The following is a 24,523-nucleotide window of genomic DNA, read 5'->3' as shown; positions in this document are numbered from 1 at the left end:
AAGTATAGCCTGAAATCTCTTTGTAGGCCAGGTAGATTGTCCAAGAGATATAGTTTCTGGTACCGAGATTGTTGAGAGATCCAGTTTTCCATTTCAATAATATACTGTTGAGAGCTCTAACTGCAACTAATTTCTGTGCTTCCTGGATATTACAAGCCTTGGCAATGACTCCATCTACAATTCCATTTTTAAGGCCACCACCAGTTTGCCTTTTAACTAGTTCACAGAATTAGGGATAAGTTACCAATTGACAAAGTTGGTATCACTCTATCCATGCTAATTACTTTTTTTCCATTCCCAGTTGACTCTCAATATATCCTAGCACTTTCTATGTAATCACACTAGTGCAACCTAAATTTTAATTACATGCATCAGAGTTTTGGCTGCCTTCTGGGATCTGAGTCCACCCTCAAATTCTACTCTTTTTCAACTGCTCCAAGGTTGTTCTTTTCACAAACCACCCTGATATTTGAAGTGGTCACTCTATTCCCACTGATCATTCAGGGCTTCATTGATCATTCCTTGTAAATCTCTTTACAAGTACTTCTTTCCTTCTGAGGGACTCAACATTGCTACCCAACTTGAACACCCCACAATCCTGTTCCACAGACCTACCAACCTGGCTTGACTTCTGGGAGCCAGTCTTACTGCACTAGTTTCCTGACTCATTTCTTCCACACATTAATCTTATGGATCCTAGCATTGGTCTAGTTGCCATTTACATCCTTATTGCCACATGGGAAAGAAGTTAAGCGCATTTGGCCAGTGACGGCTCCGAGCAAAAGAATCCCATTGGTTTCACTCACCTTCTCTAGCCCTCTGACATTCACATATGCCCCTCGACTCTTTTAAAATGTTTTTTTGTCAGATAATTTAAAGGACATAATTAACCTATAATCATGTCTTTATGGTGTTGGGAGGCAACTGGAATACCAAGGGGAAATTCACAGGTCACAGGGAATATGCAGATTTCGCAGAAGTACCTGCTGTGAGGCAAACTATGTTGACTACTGCAGCAACACACTGCTCTTCTACATTTTTCATGCCAAATGCACATAAAGAGCAAATAAAAGTAGCCAACCACATTTAAATGAAAACCATACTGCCTCAACTGTAGGTGTCAATTCTGAAGGATGTGCACAGCTTGAACCATTCCAAATCAGGGATGAGCTGTCAGTCTTACAAACATCAGGAACTTCATCTCATTAAGCATACTTTTTGTTAGTGAGAAACACTGATAAAGTTGTACAAACTCAGAATGAGTTTGGATTTTATTTACTGAGGGTTCCATTTTTTAATTAATAGACAACATTTTTCTGAGTATAGTGCAATAGAATGGACAGTAAGCCAGCAGATAGTAAAAAAAGGCATTGCATTTTAAAAGTTTACATTTTCTAATTCCACTGTACTAAGATTCTAGGCATTTCTGTTGGGTACTAATATTGTTTGACAATGTGTCTAAGCTATAGGTAATATTAAAGCCACCTGCTTTCTGTCAGCTATGCTGGTGGGAACTATGCCAAGTTGTACAATTAGACTGTGCACCGTCTTTGTTTTGGCTGTTCCATTGCAAAAGTAACCAAAATTCTCGAGAAAAGAACATCAGTAATCATAAACCTGCTATGCTTTTCTTCATCTCATTACACAGCAGTTTATTCTTTACGACAATGTTCTTAGTTCTAGATTCCATTGGAGAAAATATTCTCATGGTGTATGCTATCAAAACTCCTCAGAATTTCACCTTTGTAAAACAGGAAGAGGAACACTGAAAATTCTATTTACTTTGTTCTAAAATTAATATTCTGCAGATATCATTTTAATTCCTGGTAAAGGTGCAGACACCTCAACAAAACTCACCCACCCATCACCTCCCTTTCCATCTAGTTCCCCAACTCCTTCCTTTTCTTCCATGGTCCACTGCCCCTTCTATTACATTTGATCTTCTTCAGCCCCTTCTCTCTTCCACATATCATCTCCCTGCTTCTTACTTCACCACCCCCAACCCCTGTCCAATCACCCAGGTACCCATGTTCCCCCTCACCTGACCTCACCATCACCTGTCAGCTTGTACTTCTTCCTCGTCCCCACCTTCCTTTCCAATCCTGATGAAAGGTCTCAGTTCAAAATGCCAACAGTTATTCTGCTCCATTGATGCTGTCTGATTTGCTGAGTTCCTCCAGCGTTTTGTGTGTATTGCTCAACATTTCCAGCTTCTGCAGAACCTTTTGTGCCTGAGATACTTCAACAAAGTAGGCCAATCAACTACTGATGTAAAGCAGTGAAGAATCAGTAAAATCCACCTCTGTTTAATAGAATTTGACTTACATTATCATTTTATTTGTGCTCATAATGTTATCATTGTAAGTCATAATTATCTTTATTGTCACTGGTGAAATTTGTCACTATATGTCAGCTGCGTAACACCAAAGAACAACTGCCTTCTATGTACTGATTTATTTTATTCCTTTTACACTACAAAAACTTCATAAGTCCATATTCCCTCACATTGAAATGTTTCCATATATCTACAGCCAAGGTATTTCAAGATGCAGACAGAGTGCTAAAGGATATTTAATTACTCTGAGACCAACAGTGATAAATTGAAATTTATTATTTTAGATCTTGTAGCTTGCAAGCATGTGAATGAATAAAAATGGTACAATGTGAACATCGCTGGATGTAAAATGTTGCATATTAGAATTATAAAGTATCTCAATAGTCAGTAATATCCTAGCTGCTACATAATTAATGAATTAATGGTAGTTTTCTTTCTCTACTACATTGGAGATATTGCATGAGACCTTGAAGGACAAAACTCAGTGTCTGGTATTAACATTTTTCATGCTGATATTTAATGGGACTGCAGGTGGAGGGCTTAAATTGCTGATACTCTGCAATCCAGTGAGTTGTAGTGAGAGCAAATGGGCTTTGAGGAGCTAGATTATGTATTACATTGAACTGCTGCTGCTAAGTTAACAAATTTCACGTCACATACCGATGATAATAAACCTGATTCTGATTCTGAAGTGCAGAAGCCCTGCCCAAAAATACTCCTGTCTGCCTTTAATTGGGACAAAAGTAGAGGTAGTGTTTTGCTGTTTGTGAGACCTGCATAGTTTTAAATGTACTCAATGTTCAGAGATATTTAAAATCCAACCTTAAAAGTATTCTTTAAAATATCTTTGTCTTACAATACCTACAGTGATACTGCACCACAGTACCAAGAACTCCCAGCAACAATGAGAGAATCATTCAACTTCAGGCAGAGCCCAGCAGCACAGTAAAATGATAAATTTGGTCTTCCAAATATCTGTAAGTCACAGATTTCAGTATTTCACTGTGAATATGTGGAAATTCTGGTCTCACTGATATGCTGAATGCTAACCATTATGATCAGAACCATTGTCAAATTTCAATGTGATCAAGCCCGTTCTGCCAATTCCACTGCTAATACTTCATTCAAATTTAAACTTCCTCTTTGTAGACTCTACAACATGCTAAATATAATTAATCTAAAATTAGTGAACTATTCACAGATGCCTAATTTTTAGGAAGCTTCACACAAAGTAACAAGTCATTTACTTTAAAAGAATAACTAATGTAAACATGTTGATATTTTAAAATATTTTCAGAATGGGTCATCTAAACTGCAAAGGATCTTCAGCAAATGCGATATTGTTGTTTTTGGAACATGAACAGAAGTAGCAGAAAAGAAATAAGTTCATTGCTAGGTCTGCATATTATCCTTCAAAGGCGGCATTAAAATCCAAGAGCTAAATAACCACTGGCCTGTTATACACTTTTAGTTTCCTTAGGTTGCGCAGGTGATAGAGCACCTATCAAAAATATTTTACTCTCTTCTTGCCCGGTTCTTAAATATTACTGAGAAACTCTTCAATAATGCAAGAGCAAAACAGTTGACTTCAGTCAACACAGGGAACTTCTTTATTCCTGGGAATGATACTATCTCTAGGCCATTGAGTCTGCTCTGCCATTCAACGGTGGTTCATTTGTTTTCTCTCTCAACTTCATTCTTTTGCTTTCTCCCCATATTCTTTGACCTAATTACTGATTAAGTACCTGTACTTATCAACCTCCGCTTTAAATATATCCAGTGATTTAGCCTCTACAGGCACCTTACAGAGTTGGGAACATGAGACTTGAGTACATAGTCCAAGGTTAAAATGTAATAAAGACAATGTTGCATTTTCAAGAAACCTCACGAGTTGTCTGGCTATTGCAGATATATTTGATACTGAAAGATGCATGGATGAGAAGGGTATGGAGGCCTGTAGTCTAGTTGCAGGTTGATTGGACTAGGCAGAAAAACAGATCAGGGTGTACTGGATGGGTCAAAGAGCCTGTTTTTATGCAGCAGTTCTCTATGACATCATCAGATCTTCATCTGGCGTATTGAGGGAAATTATAAATAATTTTTTTTATCATGAGTTTTTTCCAGTTTCCAATCCAATGTTTCACTCTACTGGGAAGATTGATGGAAGAAATTAGTTTAAACAGATATATCAGCTCCAGTAAAGGCCAAACTTGCAATGAGGATGTTCTGAGGGAATCTAAGCAAAAGATCAAAACTAATATGCAGAATCTCCAAGTACAACAATCCCTGGATTATTATCTGAAACACATCAAAATTACAATCAAGTGAGGCAACTCAGAGAATTAAATGTGTGTCATTCAGTTTTGAAGTACTGGCACAAGTACTGGGAAAGATCTTGTCTGAGTCATCCTGCTGAAATGGTGTCTGACCTATTTCATGAACTTTGGTGGCATTTCTGTAAAAGATCATGGAAATATGCAACCTGCAGGTTCACCTCAACTTGAAAATATATTTCATTTGGTCTAACTATCTTCTCAACAGCATTATAGGAATGCCTTCATGATAAACACATCAAAAGCTCACACCACCTTTGCAAGAACCAAATGATTATGGAAAAACAAATGTTGATCAGACCAGCATTTCTCACATCCTGAAAAAACTAATTAGATGCAACATCATGGTAAATAACGGAGAAAACCTGGATAAAATATATTTGATTCTCAGGCACATTGGATAAAGTGCCACTTTTAATCAGAACTCATTGAACTGGCTCTCGTCTATAACCTGGGTAGAGACCATTGAATATGAATGAAAGCAAAGGTTTTGATAAATATCTCTGTTGGGCTTTTTTGAAAAAGAGTGTGAATTCAGTGAAGTTTTGAACTTCTTATACTGACAATTACTGTGAACTGAAGGAAAGAAAAATTATACATGAAAGCACAAAAAATGCATAGGTTAGTTGCTATGGAAAATACAAAAGAGCTTACATATATTTACAAAAAAAAAATCCATTTTTATCAATTGTCAGCAGAACTCTCCATCTCTTGCTAGTCCTGTGACAGAAATGAGAAATCCTGCCCTTTGGGAAATTCTATCCCATTCAATATGCAGCAGAGGAGGTCAGAACCACGAGAAAATACTCAGATGAATTAAGATAACAAGAGAAAGGACAACAGGAAAAGATATGAATTACTCAGCAGGTTATGCAGTATCTGTGGACAGAGAAACAGAGCTAATGTTTCAGGTCTGAGAACATTATTTTGATTGTTTCTCTTCCCACAGATATCTACTTACCTGCTGCTTGTTTCCAAAATTTTCTGATTTTATTTCGGATCTCCTATATCTGCAGTGTGTTTTTATTATTTTCAGAATAAGAAGAGAAATGTGCAACCATAAATGAAGATCAGGATTCATCTCATAATTTATTGATTTATGTCTCTTTCCAAAATATGAGTACCTAATTTAGATTGATACCATGTTGATGGAAATACTACCCTTATACCACATGTTCAAATGGAAGACATTTCTGACTGTTCAGGTAAAATGAATAGTGCATTGCTGTTTTTTTAAAATAAATTTTTTTATTGAATTTTCAAATAGGTTACAGAAAGAGAAAAAAAAAATTATCAACCCTTCCCCCCTCCCCCCTAACATATCCCTATGGAAAAAGAAAAAAAAAAGAAAAAAGAAAGAAAGAAAGAATGCCTGGATATCGGAAGATCCCCACATGCTCCATGGAGTTCATAATAGCTTTAGTATATATATTTATTCCTTTCCCCAGATAACCAATAATTTTATCTTCGGAGCACCTGCATTGCTGTTTTTATAAGTACGGGGAGTTCTGTGTTTGGTCAACCTGTGTTTTACCTAAAAAAGAAAACCTACTCTTTCACTAAAAGTGAAGCTCTTTGGGATATTGTCAAGATGCATCATACAATTAGCTTTTTCAGGCTACAATATTCTCTGGTCTTTATTGACACTGTCTCTTTTATAGTCATATTGTTATCCTGATTCAAAAACAAGATGGAGGTGAATAGGCAGTAAAATCTGAGAAGACAGTTGCCCCCAGCTGATGGGATCAAAGGCTTCAATAAGGTGAAAAAAAGTCTTGCAAAACGTTTGGTGTTACTCCCTATATTCTTGAGGTTGTCACAGGGTGATAATCATGCCCATTGTGTCTTCAGATGGACAGAATTCACTTTGCAATGTAGGAAACAGCTCTATGGCCACTGGTAAGAGGTATGGAGGAGTACTGCCAATGATTTTTCCCCTAGCATACAGCAGAGTGACCCTTTTATACTTAACACCCTCCGTCTATGTTTGTTAGCTTGTATAGAGTCTTAGTCCACTTCTGCCTGCATATTTTTAAAACCTTCATTTTATTTGTACTTGTCCCTATTCTTCCATACCTGTGGAATTTTTCCAGCATTACAATTTCCAACATCTCTTCATCCCCTCAATTTTGGCATCCATAAAGCTTATTGCTCCACCATTGCCATCTGCTGCCTAAGCCCCAAGAATCATCTCAACTTTTAATCTTTCTACTTCTTTATACTCCTCTCTTCTGTTATGAAATTTTAAAAACTTACTTCTCATTTGTTAATATCTTCTTACATGGTTTGTCAGAGCTCCCATGAAAAACAGTTTACTTTGATAATGTCACTATTATGCAAGCTTATCTCAAATTTCTTCCCTTTAATGTCACTCAATTTCTCAATGTCAATTTTCTTTAATAAATTATCTTTACCAACACCTAAATAAATAAAATAGCTTCACTCTGTCAAAACCCTCCACAACCACATAAATCTCTCTTCCTTCTTTATTGCAAGGGCTGTAGGGAACTATATATACATGTGCATAACCCCATTCATTCAGGAACATAAATCCTATTAGGAACTTTATGCACCAGTGAAGATTGCCTCTAACTACAGGGCCTAGACTAATTGAAATCCTACATGGCAAGTATTGTTCCATTAATTCTGCAGTTAGAATAAATAAAGTGTAAACCTGCTATGACATAACATTAGAAAAATAGATCACTTAACTGATTAAAGAAGCAGTTGCAACAGTTAGAGTATACATCATACTGCAGAAATGCAAAGCTGGTGAACGACTGCACAGGAATAGAGTAGAGGAAGAGGAATATGGAAACAAATTAGGCATAGAACAGATTAAAGTATTAGAAAAAATGAAACACTAGCTGGGAAGGAAATATAACAAGTGCAGGAAGGAAACAAATATGGGTAACATGGGAAGTAACAAGGAGGATAAGGATAAAAAAATTAAATTTGGCAAAGCATTCATCTATAGATAGAATTGAGATTGAAGCTAGTGAAGAAAGCGGAGAAAATTGACAGAACTAAAAAAGGAATTACATTACCTACAAAAAGGAAATATAAAACATGGCATCAAAGAAGTTTATAAAATTGAGCTGCAAATGTTTTAAGAAAATACAATTCCAGACATGAAAGCCACATGTCCTTTTCAATCAGTGCAAGTAAATGAATCTTGAATCTGTGATGGTCATGAAACATTCATTTGACACAAAACCAATGAAAGAAATAAAGGGTGCAAACACGCTGAAATTAATGAGATTACTCAGTTACAAATTTTGGAAGTGAATTCAGAAGTCATACCATCTCAAGCTTGACTGAAGGTGGTCTAATAAAACGATGCCCCACAGGACTGAATCTTCCTAATGAAAGAAAAACACATTAATCATAGCATATGTATGGAAATGATAATGTCCAGATTTCATAATCTTTTCTGCTTAAAGCATGCTAGTTATAACCCATAATTCAAATTCAACAAAACTCTTAATAGAAAAAGAGAAAAACAGCATCTTCTTGGAATCAGAGATGGTGATGGGACAAGTATAGAAAACATGCTCTCCTGTTCCAATGCTTGAGTGGTGATGATCTATAAGAGCCAGTAAATTTTTTAATGGCAGAAGTCAAGGAGGATAATTCTGCCTCTTTAGTTGTTCCATCTCTGGAAGAAAAGTAGCAATCAGTCTAACACAAGGACATAGCACGAAAGAATAAACTACCTCATTTATTGAGAAGTTATGATGGAATTTGACTTTAACCAATCATAAGCCAACATTCCTACTTCTCACGTTATGATAGAACAAAGGTTACTGATGAAGCAGCTAAAGATGATTAGGGCATCACCCTGAGGAATTTCTGCAGTGATATCCTGGACTAGGATGAATAAATTCCAATAAACACAACTTACTTTATGTGAGGAATGACTTCACTCGTTGGTGTGTTTTTCTTTTGATGCCTATTGACTTCAATTTTGGCTGGCTCCTTAATGCCACACTTTTTCAGGTGTTGCTCAAGCAACTATTTTCAACTTACCTCTAGAAGTCAATTTTTTCATCCATGATGAGGCCTGTAGCTAAGAGGTTCAGGTAAAACCCAAACTGAGAGTTAGACAGTAGCTTATTGGTTCACTAGGATAGCACTGTTGCTTTGTTGACCAAGTGTCAAGTCCTCACTCTTCAATCACTGGCTGATGTGGTATGTTGAAGGCAAACAAAAGGATGGCACATACCTTCCTTCATTCTCTCGCCAACCTTTCCTGAGTAAAAGCAATCTCTTTTCTTCTCTCCTCCCTAAATAGAGTTTCTCTCTTCTCCCCAACATAGCTAATTCTGACTTTGGTAAGGATTGGAGTTGGAGAAGTTAAGGATCAGTAGATAAGATATTGCAAAGTGAACACAGCCACCTGAATGTTTTACATTTTGTTTTTAATCCAACAGGAATAGTTTCAGGCAAATGGGGAAGATATATTCAAATATATTTGATTCATGCAAATGGGGAAGGGATAGAGAAGAGTTTCTCAGACGGAATTTTAATTCCAGACTATGAAACTGCAGACTTTATAATATCATTTAGCCTCATTTTCAGCTTTGAGACTCTTGTTAGTTATTGAGCAGAAGAAACCTAGCCTTTTGTAGTATCACCCATCTTTTCTACAAAAATGAAAAGATACAAGCAGCATTGAAAAATAATCACAGTTGGACGTTATGTGTAGCCAACCTTCATTCAACACCAAATATGTATTTGCTGTTTAAATACATAAAAAGACACTGCAAAGGAAATTTACTGACAATGCCACAGAGCAACTCACTGCTTTGTTAATTATCTTTTCAAATGTTTTAATCAATTCAACTCTGGGTTGACTTGTTAATGATCGGATTGCTCCACGGATTATTTTTTTCCAAAATAAAATAAGAAATAAAATCTACCATGGACAGTGAACTTGGTATTATTTATGCTCAATCTCATTTCATTTTCAATGTGGCCCTTCACAGCCAAGGCTTATAGTTCACTTAAACTGAATTATGAAAAAGTTATCTAATTTTCAGAAGCAGACAAATTTCATTGATTGCTCTTACCATCATGGAGTAGAAGGATGCAGAACTATGTCTGAACTTCCTGACCTTCACTGCTATGTCAGAAAAAATTCAATAGAAGCCAATTGTTTCTCCACAAGTGAAGTGTGGTAAGGATGTTGGGCACTGGGTGCTATGAGTTCAAGAAATTAGATGAAAATTCTATTTTCCAGATTTGCATATTTCTAAGTCACAAACCTAAAAGCAACAGGGGAACAGACTCCAAAGCAATTTACTTTGTTGTCTTGTCAGCTGTGTACAATAATTGAAATTAAAGAACAAAAAAAATAAAAAATAAAACTGCCACAGACCAAAGCAAGATTAGACTTACCATCTTCTATAACATATTGCAGAAACATACTTAGTATACTATTAATGAAAATGCAGACAATATTAAGTATTTTTTTCTGAAGAGTAAATAATTTAAGACATTTGAACCATTGACAATAGTAGTGCCTAATATGCAAAAAAAACCAATGGTCTCAGCTAGCACCACTCTGAAAAGCTGTTGTGAATTCATTTTTTTTCTCAAGCAGTTAACTTCAGGAAAGCTGCGATAATAAGTTCTGACTGGTACTTAAAATTTAATTTCTGTATCAGGCACGGGAATAGCATCCAGAATTACAAAGTATGTTGATTTTGAAAGTATATTGGCAACTGGCCTATGACCACTTATTTAATCTCATATCACAGGCTTTTCCAACAAGGAAACTCAACATGTCAATCTGTACATTTTAGAAAAATGAAGATTTCCTCTAAAAAAGGTATTGTCAACACATTTTAAATAGTCTTAATTTTCTAGCGTACATTAGAAACTATCAATTTTCCCTCTCTTTCTTCTGTCCTGAAGTATCATAGAAGTAGGATAGATAGTTATTAAGCAATACAGTCAAATATTGATTAACTTATCAAAACCAAAGTATGAGATAAATTAGATAATCAGTCTACTAATTAAAAAAAAGGAAGAAAACTACTCATTCTGGTCATGTGATACCAATTAACCAATGAATATCAAACAGCAAAACTTCAGTGGGGGAGACAAGATTAAAAAAATCCTAACGGAAAAAAGGAAGATTATATATATTTTAAACAATAGTTGCCTTAGATAGCGACCCGCAAAACTATGGCACAACATCAGCTAAGAGAAGTTTTGAAACCTTCTGTGGTTCGTGATGTAATCAAGCTTCTTGAATTGGATGACAACTTTGTAGCACACTTCCAAGTTAACTATTCAGTTTGCCAGAATAGGAATGCAAATCCAACAGTAATAAAGCTGAAAATTAGAAGAAACTACCCTTAAAATAAGCCATCACTACAGATAATCCTAGATGCATTCAATGATGTTAATAGTTTCTTTGTAAAGATTTGGTGGATGGGTAGGTGTTAAGAATTTATAAATTAAGGGAACATAACATCAATGTACAATATATTCCTACTAACATATATTTCAATTTTCTTGCCTAACAATTGGGTTTTGAAATGTAGATGCAAACAAGGTAAATGTTGGTGTCCCTCTGATAAAGCAATTTCACACCAAATTCTGTTGATTAGCTCAATTCAGATTATGTTGTGAAAAATTCAACAGTAGTGGATGTAATAAAAGCAGAAAATGACACGACAACAATGCCTGGCATTTGTACCCACCAGCAAATGCAAGTGCAGTGAACTTTTTCAGCATAGGCAAATGTGCTCATATATTCAATGGGCTAAAATGTGCTGGGTTCTGTCAGTGGTTTTAAATGGAACCGTCAGTATTCCTCTATTTAAATAACCAAAAATTCCGTGAAATTCAGAGTTCTGGTACATATTGACTGATCTGAAACATTGGACTTCTGCTACGACTCTCTTGTAGTAGACTGGGACTGAACTGATTTCAATGGGAATTGAAGGTCAAGTAGGCAAGGTAGAAGCTAAGATTATTTTAAAATCTATTTTGCTTTGGTTTAAGTTCATATACTTACATTTTTATTGAAGGCAAGTTCTGCTTAGAACACAGTATGTAAGAATTTTTAAACGTTTACCTTTTCCTAAACTTAACTGATATTTCTCATATGTATCAACAAATTAATTTTCTCTCCATTATTGTGATGAGTTTCAAATGACTGAAGGACTTAGCACAAGTTTCACTAATTACCAAAATTTATATAAAAAATGAATAAAACATGATTACTAATGTGGTCACATGGTATAGCCTTCTTCAGCATAAAGCAATTAAAAATAATTATTTTCAGCAATAGGATGAAAACACATTAGTTTCTAGGCCACATGGTATTGTTCTAGAAATGTGTCAAGGCATTCCAAACTGTGCTTGTGCAGAATAGCCATTTCTGCATCACGCTTACACATAATGATATCACTTCCTGTTGGTCATTCAAGCAAGTGAATTAGGTCAGGTTGTTCTGAAGTGTGTCTGATGCTAAGCACTCTAAACCCAAGTAGGTTTTGGCAGCCGAAAACTAATTACAATTACATTTAAGATTTAAAGACCCCTTTAGTAAAGACAGAAAATAATCAGCAAAATGGGTACCATTCGCTATGACAAAAACAGAGTTAATATTTCAAATCAATGACTATCAAGACTGAAAAAGTTACAGGCAGAACAATTTTTACGAAAATACCACATTGGAAGTAGAGACCAGAAATATCCAAAATGAAAAAAACAGGTAGTAGTTGGAGAGGCCAGGATCTGGGGATGTCATTTAGAACACAGATCATAAATAACTTCTTCACAGAGAGAGTGGTGGATCTGTGGATTTCTCTGCTACAGTCTATCATGAAATATTTTCAAGGTAAACATACACTGAGTGGTTACTTTATTAGGTACACCTGCCCCGCAAATAACTAATCAACCAATCATGTGGCATCAATTCAATGCATAAAAGCATGCAGACATGGTCAAGAGGTTCAGTTGTTAATGAGAGAGGTCAGGGAAGAGTGGCCAGACTGGTTCAAGCTGTCAGGAAGGTGACAGTAACTCAAATAAACACGTTACAACAGTGGTGTGCAGAAGAACAGCTCTAAATGCACAACACATCATACCTTGCAGTGAATGGAGCATGAGCAGAAGACCACACCTGGTTTCAGTCCTGTACCAAATAAAGTGGCCACTGAGCATATTTCTTAATGCCATAGGGATCAAGAAATAATGGAGATGAAGTGGATAGGGTTAATCAACTATGATCCTTTTGAATGATGGGGTGCAATTTAAGGGCCAACACCTGCTCTGTTTTCCTACCTGTATGGGAGTGAGGTCAAATTCTGTTAAGCAGCTAGGTATGGTTAACATTCCTAAAAGTGATATATAATTTATAGCTGTTATTGCTGAATACTCAGAATAAAACTGACCTGCTTAAGTTACATTCTAAACTGTAAAATCTATTAAAATCCATTCAACATATTGGCTGACACACTGAAAACATTATCAATAGAATGAGATTTTGAACATTAACCTGCCCTGACATGATCATCCAAGTTCTTTTTTATGTTGTAAATTTTATAGGATCTTTTCTTTTGTGTTCTAGTCATTTAGTTTGATGTTCATTATTGCAGGTTTGAGATGTCTACCATATGTACATTTGGATGAAACACACTGGTATTTCAATCAATATCATTTTACATTCTTTACATGCATTCATAAATTTGCAATGCAAAAACACCCCAGGCTACAGAAAATGACCAGTCATTGCTTGCATCTCAGCAGAAATTTAGTTTCAAAATTTCTCATCATTCATCTGCGACTAAAAGCATTAAATTAAAAAAAAATACCACTGTTGAATTCTTCTAACAGTATAATTTACAAAATATTAAGTAGTGACTATTTATTGATTATCATGTTCAAACTGGCAAAAAGCTTAAGAACATTGATGGCTCTTTTTGAAAGAGTGATGGAAGAGCAAAACACCTTTGGTTGGAACTCACTGCAACCACTGCCTGTAACCTTCAACTCATTCTCCATTGAGTTAGCACTTTCAGAGTGTAATGATTATTCATTTTCAGATAAGACTGCCAGGAAACTGCAGTATAAACAACCAAAAATGCTAACAGAACTTTAATTATGTCAAAACAAAAAGTGAAGGAAAAATGTACTTTCAAATGTATGTGAATGGTGTACTATCAGGAGAAATTTGTAATGTGAGCCTGATATCCTAATAACTTAGCAGTTTTGGTCTGCAATTTCCTCTGCTGGACTTCCATGTAATTGCCAAGTGTTTTCAGTGGTCTCCTATTTTGCAGAATTAATTCATTTTATAAAATACAATGGACTAGAAAAATATTCTGATTTAATCCCAAACATAGATACTGCATTGAACAGATAGCCACAATGTAAAATTACATTGTATTATATATCTTTCTCCTTCTTGTCAGGATATACTTATTGCTGAATCTACTTTCATTTTGAGTACAACTGACCTGTTTCAGAAAAATTCTCTGCAACAAGGACACAAACGATTCAAAGAAATCTGAATGAGGTAATAAACAGACATAAATGGAATTTCAATTCAAATTAAAACAGAAACTTATCAAAAACCTATTCCAATTCACTTCCAAATGATGCCTTAAGCATAAAGCAACATTAAACCCATAAGGAGATCAACATCATGGCAATTAAGTATCTGGTGTTGTCAAGGGTGTAAGAAGCAAGGTCAACTGTAGGCAATCTGGCTCGCTAAACTATTTCTGTTTTTCAATAAGATTATGGCTAATCTGATCTTTAGCCTTAAATTCTTTTTCCTTCCTGCTCTCAATAGCTGAATCCTTATCTTACTGCCCCATATAGAGCACAACCTGTCTTGGGATGACAAATATTTTTAAGTCCATTATGAATTACAAGATCAATCCCTTTACAAAAATACAAGTACTGAAAATATTTAAGGACATCCTGGAAAATGTAAACCAAAGTTACAATATTATTTGGGAACAAGGATTCTCCTGTTTGTTCTAATAAACACATCCATTATTTTGACATAATTGTGTTTTGTTAGTATTCCTGGCAATCTTATCTGAAAACAAACAATCGTTATAACTGAAGGTATAGGCCATGATTGCAGTGAATTTTTAATATTTGACCTCTAAAAATATCTGATATTTCCTCCAACTATTTCAAATTTAAAAAAATTCAAAGCTCCAAGTTCACCTTAGCCTTGAATATGTTAAATAACCCAGCCACCAAATCTCTATAGGGTAGAAAATTCCAGATTTGTGACCCTCTGGAGAAGAAATTCATCTTTTATTCTATCTTAAATGATTGATCCCTTATCTTGAGATTTAGACACTTACAGTAGTTGTACAGTCAAAAACACGACATAAGTGAATGAAAATGTGTGAACGAAACTGTATTTCCACCTCTGAGATTTTAGTATTCTTCTCTAATTTTGCTCACTGAGTTCCATTTACTAGGATAGCTTTACAAAGTTCATAATATGTTTCTCAAATAAGCAGATGCAACAGAACAGTCTCCAAACCATCTTATTCAGGTTCAACCAGGAACTTATTTTTGCTCTGATATCATTCATTCCTGTTGCTTAATCCTATGTTGAGCCAAGGTATGTGACCCGAAGCAGGTTTCCACACAAAATATTGCTAATTCCACCCCCCACCCCTAAAGTTGCTACTTGACCCGTTGACTTCCTCCAGCAGGCTGTGGATGGCTCCAGATTTCATTATCTGTAGTCACTGTGAATATTAATCACTATATCTCATCTATTGGGATGAACTGTCAATTTCCTTCTCTATCACATCATCCATTCCATTCTTCCTTTGGCATAACTACCAAGACAATTAGTCACACTCCTTTTCATTAGATCCTATTCAACTATTGCATTTAAATCAAGATCAGTCTCTTTGGTTATAAATCCTTATTATCATAGCCCCACTCCAAAAGCACACATCTCACAATTCTCAATTCTACTCTGTTTCTTTTGGTGTTGTTTTACAAATGACAGAACATTTATTTGCCTTTGCAACTCTGTGTAAATCATTCAACTTGCTATTTGTTTATGATATAAGCCTCCAGAAAATCTTCATTTTCAAACACGTTTTTACATCTATATTCCTTAATATAACTGTTATTTGTTAGAACATTTGGTATTTCAAGATGAATGAAAAATGCAAAAAACACTATGAATGAAATATTCAGTTTACCTTCCTTATTATAAAATTATTAAGAACGACGCAATGTTATTGTGGCTCTTTCTATTCTGAGCATCACAATGGCTCTCCAAATAGTAAGTCTAAACCTATTTACAAAAAGGTTTTATGACCATCTTTTAGGAGGGAGTATTTTGTAGGATGTAATCAAACATTTAAGGTTAATGAAAATTTTAAAGAAGTGTAGCTGGATGAAGAGTAGATCTTGTTTTAAAATTTCAGTAATATTCAATGTTTTAAAATAATGTCCGCCTTTCAGGGGAACTTTGGGGGGGGGGGTCTCACATTCAACTGTCATTCATTCTTTGGGGCACTTCTCTGTTTTCGTGGATGTTTGTGAAGAAAAAGCATTTCAGGATGTATATTGTATACATTTCTCTGACATTAAATTCGACCTTTGAACCTTTCTAGGGACTCCATGAAGTTGAGTAATTTTCGGAGGGAATGGAGCAGATGAGAGATCAGTAATAAAGTGATAAGCCAAAAAAAGCCACCTGATGTTTAATGGATACAAGTAAATGTTGTAACAACACAAATACTCACTCTGCTTTATGGCTGGTAAATGCTCACCTGTAGTACCTAGAGGGCACTCTAATAACCTTTCCTGATGCTATAGCTTACACAGCAGAAAACAGTCAGAGAACTTGGGGTACAACAGTAAATTTAAGATATGGTAGGATAGCATAAAGGATCTATGAACATGAATGCCATGAAGCGAGCTGACAGTCTACTCCTGGTCAACCTGCACTTCAGCATCAGTGAGTGCCCTTGCTTCCTTAGCCATTCATATTTTTACCCAAGCAAAGTCTCTCAATATTTTTCTTAAAAAATTTCTTTAAAAAATTGAATCAGCATCCTGAGTTTTTTGAATTCCAGTTAGGCTTTGCATTGTGTGAAAAATAGTTTCTCATTTATGTCTTAGTAATGTTCTGAAGTCCCCTTCTATAAAATGATTCCTCTACACCAATCTTATTGGATCCTATTATAATTTTAAACAATGTGACTAAATCATTCCAACTATCAAAATTCAAGGGATTACAAAAGGTAAGTTTATGCAACATATTCTCACAATTTAATCCCTTTAAGTTCTTGTAGCCTTTCCTTTCCCATGTTAACAGACTGCAAATGTCATAGCTGTTCTTGCAAAGACCAAAAGTAGACAAGAAGCACACAATTACAGAAATTATACCAAATCTTAAGATCAAAGAGTCATAGAGTTTTAAAGTACAAAATAAGCTTTTCAGCAAAACTCATTCATGCCAACCAAGTTATCGATTGAGAAAGTCTCATTTACATTTTTCTGGCTACTTTCTGAAATCTGATGCCCAGAGCAAAACATAATACTCCAGATGTTTTCCACAATGGTTTTTAAAACTTTGCATCACTTTCGCAATTGTTTATTTCATCTTCATTGATTACTACATAAACCTGCAGACTAACCTTTGGAGCAGAACAAACTCTTTGTGCCTTCACAACTCTTAAGAAAATATTCAGTTTCATCTATCTTAGATTCAAAGTAGATGAATTTACTTTTCACTTCATTGAAATTCATTGGCCAGATCTTAAACAAATTAATGAATATCTCTACAAAATTAATTACTATAAATATTGTACTTACAGTCTACATTAATTGCCAATAACAAACCCTCCTGCTTTCCCACCACACGTAGCAACCTGTGTTGGGTCTTTTGGTACTACTGTTGACCCAAGATCAAAAGATTGTGTATCGAATTCTAGAATATAATCCTGTACCAAAAAAAGATTAAAACTCATATTCAGTACTATGGAACTGCTACATTGTCAGAGGTACCATCTCTTCAAATGCAATTTAAAACCAGTTGGATGTGAAGGACCTATGGCGTTAATTCAAAGAAGTGAAGTGCTTAGGAGGGTGGGGTGGAGCAGGTTATCTAATATACTCTGGCCAGTATTTAATCATTTATCATGTAAACATTCTGTGGTTCATCTTGCTATAATGCCATATTTTCAAAATTACAATGATGATCATGTTTTGAAAATTATAGGCTGTAGAGCACCATGGAGTGCCCTAAGTTCATAAAATTGCTATTAGTCTGTATATTTATTTTTCCCACATTTATTTAAAAAATAATACATACATTTTACAATAGAGATCAGAACCTTTCGATTATGAGTACAGCTCCATCACCAACTAGCTCGAAGTACAGTGAGTAAATGGAATAATAAATAATCATGCCATGCACGAAGAAGTAGGGCAGATTGATTTGCAATGATTTGAAGTTCTGCACGTAACACATGCTGTTTCAGTGCCACAATGTTCTATGCATTGACATTTTTATTGCTTCAATATCTGGTAGCATTTGAGTAACAACAAATCCTTCCACTATTCCTCAATCTACAAATAAAGGTTATTTAGACAGACATCAGCAGTTATGGGAATGAGGTTAGTCTGGTACAACAAAAATCACAGTATTGTTATTAACTCAATGACAAACCACAGCGGAAGTCAAATATTATGAGAACTTCTCATAAATCCACTAGCCCAACCCATTGAAAGTATACCATGACAATCATAAAATTGTTTTAAAAAAATAAAACATCCTTTTTGGATTGCAATGAATGCAGTGTAATTAGGGCTCCTCAGTTTAAAAGCAATTTGTTTTAATAGTTGGTAATTAATTTATCAAAATTGTCAATGAAGAGAAATATGCGTGTACATGGTATATACAAGTTCATATTACTTGTAAAGAAAATGCATTTTCAAAAATAATTACTTAAAATACCTGCCTGAATCTCCTGGGGTGAGGGAAGATACTTTGCTAACCTGAGGTCTCAAAAAAAACTGGTATTGAGAATGTTTAGTTTGGGAGCATATGAATATGAGTGTATGTTTTTGGTCTCTATATATTTTTAATACAAATTCTTTAGAAAGCTTGAAAAACAGACTGGAACTGCTCTCTGCATTTGTCACCCACACCTGTCAGTGTTTGGGTGGATCAGAGTCTGTGATATAATTAGGCTAAAGATGCGGGTGTGCAAAGGCTCCTTCCCAATACACGTGGTCCAATTTACAGACCTGATAAAGCTAGGGCTAATCTTTCCTAACTTTGAAGGTAAGGGATGATTTCAAGCATTTTTAAAAGTCTCTAACATTCAGAGATATATAAAACTTATCGGGGTAATATAATTTATAAAAAGTTAAAACTACTAAAAGAATTAAATCCATTAAATTGAACCAAAATAACTGAAAATTTAACTTCAACTTTGCCACTTCGTCTTTAGATGTACTGAATCAATTGAATCTATTGAATAAATAGATCCCTATTGAAACCTTGAGACAAAGCAAAGTGACTGACATGACGCCATGTACAGAGGTCTAGGCCACGTAATTCAGTGAGATGTAGTCAGGTTACTGTACAAAATTTCCATACACATTGAAATTGAAAAGATTGCATTAAAACCTAATTATTACATTTGAGAGAGACAAATTATTCTCTTGACTGAATCTTGCATCAAGCAAGCAAACTGCTGCAAAGATTTCAGTGACACACTTTTTATCTTATAGCAATTTAGATATTCACAGTAAATTTCAAAAAAGTGGAAATCGTGCGACATTTTGAAATATTTTATACTGTCAATGCACAATGGAATGTGAGTCATGAGTACCAGGTTTAATTTTAAATAAAGTGATTCATATGCATTCAAATGAATTATTAATTATGCCATTCCTTCCTCAGTGGCTTTGTTTTCTTTAAAATAAAAAAAATCAGTCGTTTCAGAATTCTCAATACCAGATATTTGCAGCTGCAAACCAGGTTAAACTGAGGCCAAGTATAATTTGCATATAATTCCAGACAAAAGACTCTTTCTGGATGAGTACAAGTTGTCTTCAACTTATGTTTAGGATTTGCTTTCAAATATGCTGAAGCCTGGGCTTACAATATATATTTTTGACCAGAAGGTGACATTTCTTGGTTAACTTTTGCATTATGCTGTCTGACATTGGGGACTACTTAATTTCTCAAATGATTCAGGACAAGTGATATAATACTTTAGATTCTGAAAGGTTTTAGGAGAGATCCTCAATGGACATGAGGAACTGTGAACTGTGTCAAGTTGATAGTCATAAGAAACACAGAGGAAAAACTATGGAGTCATTCTAAATCTTCATAAAGTCACAGGCCAGACACTACGAAACAACTTAACAGATCCTAGGTATCACAATTTCAAACTGTTTTCAAAATCTTGCATAGGGTGCAAAGAATTTCACTCGCCCCATCACTGACCAGTTCCCACAACCTATGGACTCACTTTCAAGGACTCTACAACTCATTATCTTGATATTTATTGTTTACTTATTACTGTTTTCTTTGTCTTGCTTTTTATTTGCAGTATTTTTGTCTTTTGTACATTAGTTGCTGGCCGTCCTATTGGGGGGTGGGGGGGAGGCGTCTATCATTGACTCTATTGTGTTTCTTGTATTTACTGTGAATGCAGTTTTATCAGAAGATTGACTGGTAGGTTGCTCCAAATATCTTGGAGAACTTGCCACAGCTCTTCTGCAGACTTTTACTGTCTTGTTTGCTTCTGGCCCTCCAGGTAATCAGGACAGCTTCAATGGTAGAACACAGAAAATCAACAGTACATTACAGGCCCTTCGGCGCACAGTGGTGTGCCAACCACGTAGCCTACTCTAAAAGTTGCCTAGAATTTCCCTACCACATAGCCCTCTTTTTCTAAGCTCCATGTACCTATCTAAGAATCTCTTAAAAGACCCTATTGTTGAGATTAGGGCCCTGTGGAGGCCATACCATCTGCTGCAGAATTCTTTGTTCTTTTTGTTGAAGAAAGTTCTGTATGACCTTGCCGTGTGTTTGGGGTCATTGTCCTGCTGCAGAATGAAGTTGGGATCGATCACACACATCCCTGATGGCATTGAATGATGGATGAGAGTCTGCTTGTACTTCTCAGCATTTAGGATTCCATTAATTCTGACTACATCGCCTACTCCATGTGCAGAAATGCAGCCCCAAACCTACAGGGAACCTCCACTGTGCTTCACTCATCCATGTAGCTCTCCCCAGCTCTTCTATGGATGAACTCCCTTCTGCTTGAGCCAAAAATTTCTAATATTGACTCGTCAGTCCAGAGTTGCCATTGTTCAGCACTCCAGTCCTTGTGTTTTTTTGTATAGGTGAGTCTCTTGGCCTTGCTTCCACTTCGGAAGAATGTCTTTTTAGCAGCAACTCTCCGGATTGTAGAGGGGTATACTTGGGCTCCAGTAGTTTCTGTGAGTTCAAAACTAACAGCAGTGCTGGACTTCTTCCTGATTTAGAAGGGATGTCAGTTTGATCTATCTCTTGTCTGCTGCACTCAAGTGTCTGTGGCCAACCACTGCCTTTCTGGTCCTCAAACTTGCCCGTTTCTTTGTGCTTCTTCAGAAGAGCTTGGACAGCACATCTTGAAACTTCTGTCTGCCACAAGATTTCTGCTGGGAGTAGACCTTGCTGATGCAGGATGACCACCTTGTGTCTTGTTGCTATGTTCACTCTTGCCATGGTGTAGGAATTGATCATTTGAAGATTAAACTGTCACATCTTCCACACCCTCATCTTTTAGTTTTATTGTCCTTTGGCCAGTTTGATTTCTTCTACACTCATTTCTGTCTCAGTTAATCAGTTCAGTTCATTTAACTCATTATGTTACTGATCATTAGCACCTGTTTGTATCTTTGTTTAATCATGCACTGGGCTATATACCTACAAAGTAAATGTTTTTATTTGAAAGGTGATCTATTACTTAATATGTTACTTTCTTTAACAAAATACAAAAAAATTCTAGGTAACATTTAAATTATTTGGAAAATGAATGTTTGAAAACTTAAAATTTGCTTTATTCTACTGACACAGTGATGCAGAAGACAAAAATAAACATCTAGAATAAAAATTTATATAGAAAATCTAGGATGCCCAAGTCTTTTGCACAGCACTGTAGAACTGTAGAGTGATGCTTAAAAAATGCTCAAGAAATATCAATGGCAGACAGGATTAAGTTAAATCTGACAGGATTTCCTAAAGAATATTAAGGACAAAAGAATAACCAGGAAAAGAGTAGGGGCCATTGTAGACAAAAAGGAATTCAATGCATGGAACCAGTAGGAGATGTTATAAATGCAAATACCGATGAAAAGTATTCAAAGGAAATGGACTTTGTAATTGGAGCTCAGCGAAGGACTAAGTGAAATTCCATTACAATCTTCATAAGTAAAGGGATGTGCTCCTCTCATGAAGGAAATGAAACTTAAATTAAATCTATTTTAATGCAGCAAGTATAATTCTTTAAGGTAGATAAAATCAAAGCTTGAATTTGAGTTTTACAGATTCAATAAATTCACCAGGATGCTACCTGTGATAGTAGTAGAACAAGGTAATACACTAACAGAATGCAGAATGAAGTGTAACAGCTTCAGAGAAAGTGCTGACAAGGTCAAGAGAACATATTATTGCAGTACAGAACCGTTCAACAGACTTACAACGGCAGGCTGTCCTTGAACTTTGTTGCATGTGCTTTCAGGCTTCTGTATCTTTTACCAAATGTAAGAGGGGAAAAGGGAGAATGATCAGGGTGGATGGTGTATTTGATTATGCTGGCTGCTTTATTAATGCATTGAAAAGTATAGACAGAGTCCATGGACGGAATGCTAGCTTCTATGATGTACTGAGTTCCATCTATAACTCTCTACAGTTTCACGTGGTTACAGGTAGAACAGTTGTCATTACAAGCTGTTACGCATCCAGGTTGTAAGCTTTCTATGGTGGATGGATAAAAAAAAAATTGGTAAGGGTTGATAGGCAATGCCAGATTTCATTTTTTGGTTGTGGCATTCTAAAATAACCTGCATTCCAAAACAAACTTTGACATAGCAAGAGATCACTAAACCACCAAATAATTATTCAAGGATATTCTCAAACTCTCCTTACAAAACATAACTTCACCGGAATACTTGACTCACAACTCTTCACTATGTGGAAGAAGCATTCAGCAAGGCAATAAGAACTTAAGTCTGGCCAATAGACTTCTGGTAAGATGGCTACACGAGCAAACTCCGCAGCCTCTCAGAGCCAACCAAAGGTGCTTTTTTCTACTCCAAGAATACTGAGTACTGCAGGGCTACCCCATTACCTCACATTTGTCTGGATTAAATGCCACTTGTCATTTTTTCAATCCATTTCACCCCCACATCTCTCTGTACCCTCAGATTACCTTCTACATTATTATCAACTTTGCTAATCTTCATGTCATCTGCAAATTTACTGATCATGCCTCCCACATTCACATCCAAGTCATTCAAATATATATCAAACAGCATGGGTTTGAGCACTGATCCTTGTGGAACACTACTAGCTACAAGCGTTCAGTCAGGAAAAACAAAATAACTCCATCTCCTGCTGTCAAGCCACGTTTGGATCCAGTTTGCCAACCTACCCTGGTTCCCATGGTCTTCAATCTTTTTAATCCAGTCTCCCATGTGGGGGACCTTGTCAAAGACCTTACAGTACTAAAGTCCATGTAAATCACATCTACTGTCTTCCCTCATTGATAGCTTGTTACCTCTTCAAAGAATTTAATCATATTGGTGAGACAGTATTTGCCCTTGACAAAACCATATTGGCTGTCATTGATTAGACATTATCCTTCTCCTCCCTCAATTTTTTCCAGTAACTTCCCTACCACTGAAGCTCAGCTAACGGACTATTATGACCAGGCTTCTCCTTGCTGCTTTTCTTGAAAAGCAGGGAGACTTCTAGCAATGGTGTGGTGCCCAGGAGTTCAATTTGAAGTTTTTGTGAAATTAAAGTTGCAGTCTGACTTCCTACTCGAACCATTCTTCAAATCATCCCCATTCAGCCCATTCCTATTGATTTAAAGATACCATTGCTATAAATAGAGGAATTTCAATAAGTAAGATGGACAAAGTAGTCAAACAACTTTAAATTAATAAATATTTAAAAGAATCCAAAACAATGAGGGCCTGGAACATTAGTTAATTGAAAGTCCAAGAAGGGGCAAAAAAAAAACACTGGCATATTTAACATTAATATTGATGTGAGACAATGGCGCCTAACAGTGACTCCTTTGCTTGCATCTTTGGAAACAGCTCTATTTCTATCTTTAATATCTCTATTATTCCATTTCAGGGTTCTTTTGAAGACCCTGACCTGGAGTTACATGCTGACTTTGGTTCTTTGTGGGAATGGGACCTAGTCTTGGGGTTTCATGACTGGCCTTTATTTGATATGCCAAGGATGCGGCCTAGGAGATTAGCTTGACTTCAGGGTTCCAGGATTTCTGGAGGCGAGCGGACTGTAGGTCGGTGCCTCTGCAGGAATTTAGTGTGTTGTGGAAGACAGAAGATCAAAAGTAGCAAGCTGGCTGCTGGCTGTGTGCCCAGGGACCCGAGTTCTTTGGGCACAGAGTTTGGAAAAGCAACACAACGGACTTTTAACATTCTGAAGCAGAGAATTGTTTGTTACGTCTCCCCTCTCACTGTGAAACTGGGACACCTCTTTTTCCCTTATTAGGGAGAGAAAGAACCTGTGGTATGTCAAATACTGGGTGAATGAGTAGTCTTTGGAGCACTGCAAGTATGTGTTTGTATT

The 24,523-nt window shown here is 36.0% G+C and overlaps 1 protein-coding gene across 2 annotated transcripts in view; it reads right to left on the bottom strand.

Moving 5' to 3' along the window:
- The window catches only part of ahi1 (Abelson helper integration site 1), a 182,793-nt gene that overhangs the window by 44,265 nt on the left and 114,005 nt on the right, over positions 1 to 24,523 (bottom strand). For both annotated transcript variants that reach the window (XM_073056315.1, XM_073056316.1), the window contains one exon: positions 7,972 to 8,030. In XM_073056315.1, coding sequence (XP_072912416.1) covers positions 7,972 to 8,030 — 59 coding nt within the window. The remainder of the gene's footprint in view (positions 1 to 7,971; positions 8,031 to 24,523) is intronic.

The sequence above is a fragment of the Hemitrygon akajei genome, chromosome 9 (genome assembly GCF_048418815.1).
Source record: "Hemitrygon akajei chromosome 9, sHemAka1.3, whole genome shotgun sequence".
Classification (NCBI taxonomy): Eukaryota; Metazoa; Chordata; class Chondrichthyes; order Myliobatiformes; family Dasyatidae; genus Hemitrygon; species Hemitrygon akajei.
Note: the sequence above shows the minus strand (reverse complement) of the source record. Positions and strands in the feature narration are given on the sequence as shown.